Here is a 7209-nt window from a genome sequence, read left to right on the forward strand (position 1 = left end):
GTTGAAGAGCTTCCTTACTGCTGATGCTAGGGAGGCTTATTATCCTTTTTTTGTTTGTTTGTTTTTTAAATGTTATTTAATATTTCTTATCAATTGCCACCTGATTTGTTGTCTACAGCCCTTCCTCAGTCACAATGCCAGTCTTTGATTGTTTACAGTTGTGAGTAATCCTCCAGGACAGAGAATTATGAGGATCTGCTATAAGGGAATCATTCCACCTCCTCATCAGTGGCTTTGCAAAATGGAAAAAAAATGCCCACACTACCCATGCTTCCCACCCTACCTTTGCTGCCCACGCTGCCCATCCTGGCCACACTACCCACCCTGCCTTCACTGCCCGCATACCCACATCGCTCACACTGACTATCCTGCCTGCCCTGGCCACGCTGCCCATGTTGCCAACACTGCCCACCCTGGCCACCTTGCCCATGCTACCTGCTCTGCCTACCCTTCCCACCCTACCTATCCGGACCACACTACCTACTCTACGCACCCTGCCTACACCACCCACCCTGACCACAGTACCTATCCTACCTACCCTACCCACCCTGCCCACCTTGACCACACCACCCACCCTGACTGCAGTACCTACACTTCCCCTACCCTACCCAGCCTACCCACGCTGCCCACACTGCAACCAACCCACACTGCTGGGCATCCATCCCCAAGGCCGCCTCACTCGCACCTGAAAGCCCCGGCAATGAGACCAGCCCATGGCCACGGTGCCGGGCGGCCTGCGTGGCCTGCACGTTCGCCCATGATCCTTGAACCCGGCTCTCCCCCTTGATTTAAATGATATTAGCTTTGAACCCTTCCATTGTCAGGCCAATTTAGAAGCTGATGAAACAGTAAATTGTTAGTGGAATCGGAGGCAGCTTTGTGCTCTGCCAAGCAGGTGCCTGGCGGTTTTAGTCAGGGATTGGTAAATTTACAAGAGTGCAGCGGACGTGCCCTCCCCAGGCTATTGTGAAATTCAGGAGCGAACAAAGGGGAACGTGAATATTCACACAGGCGCCTTTCAGCGTGTGGCATTGCTCTGCAACGTTTAAAGCACTTTCTTTTTCTCTTTTGGTTTTGAAAAAAAAAAAACAACAAAAAACAAATTCAGAAAGTACCTGTTTGCGTTGTAAAGCGCATGGAAATCATCCGCGAGCAACCATATAATTTGATTTGCTAGGCAATCTGCGAGGCGATTGCACATCATTTATAATGTTCATTGAGCATTTTGCCTAATTGTGTCTCTTTTTGTAAAGGGAGCGCAGCCCCCTCCCGGCTGCGCGCGGCACAAGTGGCCAGATTCCCATGGACGGCGGCTCCGCCGCGGCCTTCCCAGCGCACGGGCGCGCCTGGCGCGGGGCCGCGCCGCCCCGGAGCGCGCCGCTCCCCGGCCCGCTTCCCGCAGGTGCTGCCCCGGGCCCGTTTCCTCGGGAAGCTGCCCCGGGAAGCGGCCCACGCGCGGGGGGCTGCCCCGCGACCTGTTGCCTCGCCGGGGCAGCGCAGGCGGCGGGGAGCGGGAGCCGGGCAGGGGGCTCCCCCCGTCCGCCGGGGGACGGCCCCGGCCCAGCTGCGCCCGCCCGCCCGCACCTTGCGGGCCGCACCATATAATTTGATTTTCCCCCGTGCCCGCAGATCGATGGCGGCTCATTTGTTACACTCGGCGGCTCCTCGGGCGGCGGAGAAAGGCGGCCCGGGGGGAGCGCTGCCTCCGCGCGCCGCACAAGTGTTGGGATTCCCATGGGCTGCGCTGCTCTCCAGCTTGCCGCGCTGGCACCCCGGCTGCCGGCGGGGCGCGCGCCGTGACCTCCGCCAGCCCGCGCTGACAGCGCCTCAAAGCGGGCGCGTTACGGCGCGTTAGGAGCCGCGCGCCCAGGTACCAGCTCGGAGGGGAGGGCGGACGAGCGGGGCTGCAGGTGCCTCCCGGGCGCGGCTTTGTGGGGCCGCGCGCCCCCCGCGGCGCCGCCACCGGCCCATTAGCGGCGCGGGGTCGGGGAGGGAAAGGGGGGCTGCCCGCCTTATTTTGCCCCCCCTACCAGGGCAGCCCCGTGCGGCCCCCACACTGGTTAGAGCCCTGCACCCGTTAGTGCCTCGCAGCGGTGGGAGACCCCGTGATGTTAGGTCAGTTAGAGCCCAGCTCCTTGTTGGTGCCCCACAGTAGTTGAGTCCCCGCGCTGACGGAGYCCCCAGGGCTCCGTGTGTTCAGGCCTGGGCCAGTTGATGCCCTGCTGCAGCTGGGCCCCGCAGTGACTGGGATGTGAGGGTCAAGCCTAGGATGGTTGCTCTTCCACTTGACATCCCCTGGCTCAGGGAAAGGGCACACACCTGAGCACACACAGCAGGAGAGGACAAAGGYGTGGGAAGCCTAATGAATCTTTCCTGGGCTCAGGGAAACAGAGGCCTTGGAGGCTTGAGCCCTGTCCCTCCTTAGTGACAGTCCCCATGCTCTGGGGGGCAAAACCCGGCACAACTTATCCTCACAGTGCTGGGCATGGCACCCACAGCTGCCCTGCTCGACGGGGGCCTGCGGCTCCTCTGGGCTTCTCCAAGAATAACCTGCCATGGCTGCTGCAGGGTCCTGCAGCTTGGGGTCCTGCCCAGTGTCCTGGGTGCTGCACGAGTCACCACGGCGGCTGCCCACGCAGGTGTCTCCTCGCCCTCAGACGGGAGTATGAAAAGTGTTTGCAGGAAACAAGCAATCCCCAACATTATACAATGCACAACTTTTTAATGAYTGTTTTTAATGACAAAATGAGCTGAGAAAATGCTGTGGTTTTCTATTCATTACAATAGTACATGAAATTGGGAACTGCAATGGGATTTTGTTTTACCACTTTCAGCTATAATTTCTATTGCATGTGTTTGGGACCAACTTGAAATGGCCTTCTAGAAAACTCCTGCTTCCCTTCTCCATCAAAAACAGCATCGCAGTCCACGAGAGATTCCTCATGGGAGACGGTGGGCTTTGTGATTCCACGGGAAGGTCGKACTCTGAATTTGTCCCAGTGTGACCTTAGAGACTTCAGACCTCTAGTTCAAGCAGACAGAGCCACTGGTAGGATGGAGATGAAGACTTGCTAAAGAAAATTAGGTGGTGTCTCCATGCTGGAAATGAGAACACTTCTAGGTGGCAATTTCATGTCCTTTCAACGCCTACAGGTAATGCAATCTAGTGTAAGAACTAGGTTTTAGGTCTAGAAATCTCTTAGCATACCTGTGATTTTTCCCTAGTGTCAGCCGATCAGGTTGGAATAGCACGTACCTTTGAGGGATGGACAGGTTCCCGAGCAAGAGCAACGCGGCGCGGACTGRCAGAGCGGGGCGCGCACCCGGAGAGCGCCCCGTGCCGGGGAAATCCGCGGGGGTTGTTCCCTCTGCGAGGGGTCTCTTCCCGCTAGGAAGCTGCTGCTGCCCTTCCCGGAAAGGCTAATTCCCGACCGAGGGGTCGGGAAGCGGCGCCCGGGGTCACTGCCCCGACCCCGAGCTGGGGGAGCCGCCGGGGAGCGGGGAAGAGGCCGCGCTAAGGACAGACACACGGACGCGGACTCAGGGAGTCGAGCGCAAGGCTGGACCCGCGGAGAGGCTGCGGCGCGGGRCCTGGCCCCTGGGCGGTAGCGCGGGCGCGGAGCCCCAGCCCGTTTCCTTGCGCGGGTGYCCTGCGCGGGTGGCGCCCCGGGCCGCGGCTCGCCCTGCTCCTGCTCCGCGGAAGAGGAGGCTCCCCCCACCTTCCCTCGGGGAACGTTGCGGCGGAGCACGACGGCTGGGGGGCAGGTGAGGCCAAGCCTCGCATCCCCCCTTGCATTGTCCCCCCCATCCCGCTCCCAGCATCGCGCCCCATCTCTAGCCCTTTAGTGGCGGCTGGGGAAACCTGGCAGCCAGGCAGCTGCCAAGGGGGCTTGGCCTGTGAGCACCGACCAGGAGAGGAAGGAAGTGAATCCTCGAGTCCCTTCACTTCTGAGCTCAAGAAACCGAAGTGATGAAGTGTTAGACACTGGATAAATATTTTCTTTGCTGGAGCGCAGCCCTGGGAGCACTCGTTCCCGTTAGCGCTTCGCCAGCCCTCCCGGCGCGGMCGGCGGCGAGTGTCGGCACAAAACGCGTCGCATGCAACGCCTGACCAGAGCAAACACTGAGACGGGGCGTTGCGACACCCGCGGTGCTTGCCCGGCTACGTTTCCACAGGTAGGGCTGCAGTGTCACCGTCTCCTGGTTTTCGCAAGTTCCCTCTAATAACGTCCTGGCAAACTGAGATGAGGTTTCCCCCTGAGTCAGATTGTTCCTTAAACGATAATTCCTATTAATTTCTCAAGAGCAAATGTCCAAAAGTGGAGTCCTTTGTCTTTAGAACATCCTTATGGAGCTGCTTCTGATTTCTTCACGGGCAAGGGCTGGTTGAGCTCAACACAGGGCGCTAGATAGGACACTAGTGTCCCTAACTCTCATGCTTGGTCCTAAGCGCCACGGGTCTTCCCAGTCCAGGAGACGCTGTTTGATCAAGAATTGGACTGGGTAGACGTTCCCCAGAGGTCAGCTCCAACCTCAACCCCGCCGTGATTCTGTGACCATGGGGACCAAATGTTTCATATAGCACAAGAGGACCACAGCCACGCCGTGACAAGGGGAAGAAGCAGGGCCACTGAATCCTGCCACGCATCCCCGTGGAACTGACCACAGTGTTTCCAAAGATATTTTATGTCCGAACGATTTCTAGGGCTTTGAGCTTCATACAGCTTTTCAGTGTCCAATAATAGCAGTTAATGCTCAGAAAACTTTTTCTTTCTTAACTTTTATGACAGCCCAAAATGGGCAGCACAGGATAACCTTAATTCCCGGTGCAACAGGTTGCCAAGGACAGGGATCGCAAGGATCTCAGACCCCTTGCTTTGGTTTTCCTGCACACGTGTAAGATTCACGTCGCGACGTCCCACGGGGGTCCCGCGGGACAGGCGAGGTGCTGTGAGTGCCGTTAATGCGCTGAGCTCCCCTGGCCTCTCTCTGCACAAACAGCCCCTAGAGCAACAGCCGGATCCCGCTCGGCTTTTTCTAGACGCGTCCTAAAAGCTTCGACGTGGCCGTCGGGCGAGCGCTTCCCCACCAGGTCAGGGGCAGACGGGTATCAGAGAGCGCGGCTGCCGGAGGGCTCGGCGCTTTCGAGGGAAGGAGCCTGTTCCTGGGAGCTGCTCTCGCCGGAATCTGCCGCACGCGGTCAGCTAGAGCCGGGGGACACGAGAGGTTCGCGGGGACATCCCTGCCTGGCCACAGGAACACGCGTTGGCGCTCGCGCGTGTCCGCGTGGGGCGGCCGCCGCGCCACTCGACGTGGTTCGTTCATCCACTCTGGAGCTCCCGGCTCCCCCAGGAGCGCGGCCCGGGCCTCGGGGTGGTGCCGTCCCAGGGGGCGGGCAGCGGAGGGAGCAGAGCAAGCTCTGCCGCCCAGGAACTCCCCACACTGCCGAGCCCTGTGCCGGAGGGACGGAGTCTGCCCCGCCCCGACGGCAGCGCCTTGACCGGCACGGCGGCTCTCTGTYCCACACTGATGCTCCCGCTCGTTGTTTGGACCTGACGGGTGGGTTTAGGGCACACTGAGGCTGGAGTGAGGCAGGGGAGCCCAGTTTGGCGGGGGAGAGATTTGAGAGGGGGGCGATGTGTGGCCAGAGCTCTTGTCCTCTGAGGATAGGCTGAGGGAGGCGAGTTTGTTCAACCTGGCGACGAGGCCGTGCCAGGGAAACTGATGCTCCCTACAGCAGCCTGCCCAAGCTCCCAAGCAGCCGTGCACTTGGCACCATGCGTGGTTGGAGGATGCAGGAGAAYGGGCATAAACTGAAATGAAAACTTCAGAGCGGACGTCAGCAAAACCTTTTCCAACATGAGGGGCAAGGGATGCTGAGACTGCGTGCAAAGGAAACCGTCCCTACCATGGGGACAGTCGCGCCGCGACGAAGGTTGCACCGAGCCGGGTGCAATCCCTGCGCAAACCCGCGCCGACGGCGCGACCCACCCTGCTTTGAGAAGCGGGTTGGACTCGACGCCTCCATGCGGCCTCATCCCGGGATCCTGCGCGGGGAATGGGCCAGGGCCGGGGCTCGCAGACGTTGTGGGACTCGCTACGCGAGCTGGACGTGCCCAAGCGCACCCGGCGCCCACGGCACCCCCGGGAGAGCGCGAGGAGAGCGGCGAACGGGCGTCGCCCGGCGGCCGCCTCGCCCCTCAACGGGAAAGGGCCGCTGCTCCCCTGCCCGTTTCTCCCACCACGCRAAGGCGTATCCTACCTTCGCGCCAGATCTGGTGCCTTCCTTCCATTTTTTTGCCCCCCCCCTTTTTTTATTGTATTTTTAAAATTTATTTTTAGCGTGATCCTTCTAAAGGCAAGGCTTTCCAAGAAATGGCTCTTGCAAAGCTCTTTGTTCCCTCCTGTGACTCACCCGTTTCTCTGGCGTTATCACGACGCTGTCAGCCGCTTTGAAGTCGAGTCATTTATTACTTTTCTAGAGCTGGCCCTGTCTTACTCTGCTGATAGAGTGGGGTACGTTTCCTTTTGGGGTTTGATCTCCGTCTATGCTGGCAGTGCGTTGGAAAGTCACTTTCGATAAACCTCGACAGACTTTACCGGACAAAATGTTGCAGCGCTAATGAGAGAGATAATCCTTCCCTAATCTGATGTGTAATCCATTTCACCCCAGTGAGAATTTTTAACGCTTTAATCAGTGAGAGTCAGTTAGGGAATTATTAACAGAGCTTCAGCCAAACGAGCTCATTCTGAGAGGGTAATTGGAGTGGGAAAAGAAAAAACGCAGTCCAATCCGATATGCCTAAAATCGATCCGCACCCGGACTCAAGGAGCTGATGTGATTTATGTTGATGTTGGGACACAATTGTCTTAATTTCAGATGCCCCTGGAAGCCCCGCTCGGCCGAAGAACCGCGGGGCCAGGGCCTTGGCAGCGAGGCGCGCAGCTCTCCGCGCCTTGGGACACCCCCGGGAGGGGCTGGGAGCCGCGGAGGCTCCGCAGCAGCCCCGCTGGCCGCCCCGCTCTGCCCGGTGCCCTCGGGGGCCGCAGCCGCCTCCCCGCGGGGTCCGCAGCGCCGCGGGGTCCCGCGGAGCCCCCCGCCCGCCCCGCGGCGCCGAGGGGTGCGGGAGCCATCCCGTGTAAATAGCGGCGTCGCCTGGATCCGCTGCCTGCTCCGGCTGGGATGCTCGGGGCAGGGACACTGAACTG

The 7209-nt window shown here is 59.7% G+C and overlaps 1 protein-coding gene across 1 annotated transcript in view; it reads left to right on the forward strand.

Annotated features, from left to right (window-relative positions):
• Window positions 1–6058: 6058 nt before the first annotated feature.
• The window catches only part of PTF1A (pancreas associated transcription factor 1a), a 2310-nt gene continuing 1159 nt past the window's right edge, over window positions 6059–7209 (forward strand). Inside the window, exon 1 of the mRNA XM_026039385.1 lies at window positions 6059–6253. Coding sequence (XP_025895170.1) covers window positions 6059–6253 — 195 coding nt within the window. The remainder of the gene's footprint in view (window positions 6254–7209) is intronic.

This window comes from Nothoprocta perdicaria, unplaced genomic scaffold (genome assembly GCF_003342845.1).
Source record: "Nothoprocta perdicaria isolate Ctin4 unplaced genomic scaffold, notPer1 scaffold_23, whole genome shotgun sequence".
Taxonomy (NCBI): Eukaryota; Metazoa; Chordata; class Aves; order Tinamiformes; family Tinamidae; genus Nothoprocta; species Nothoprocta perdicaria.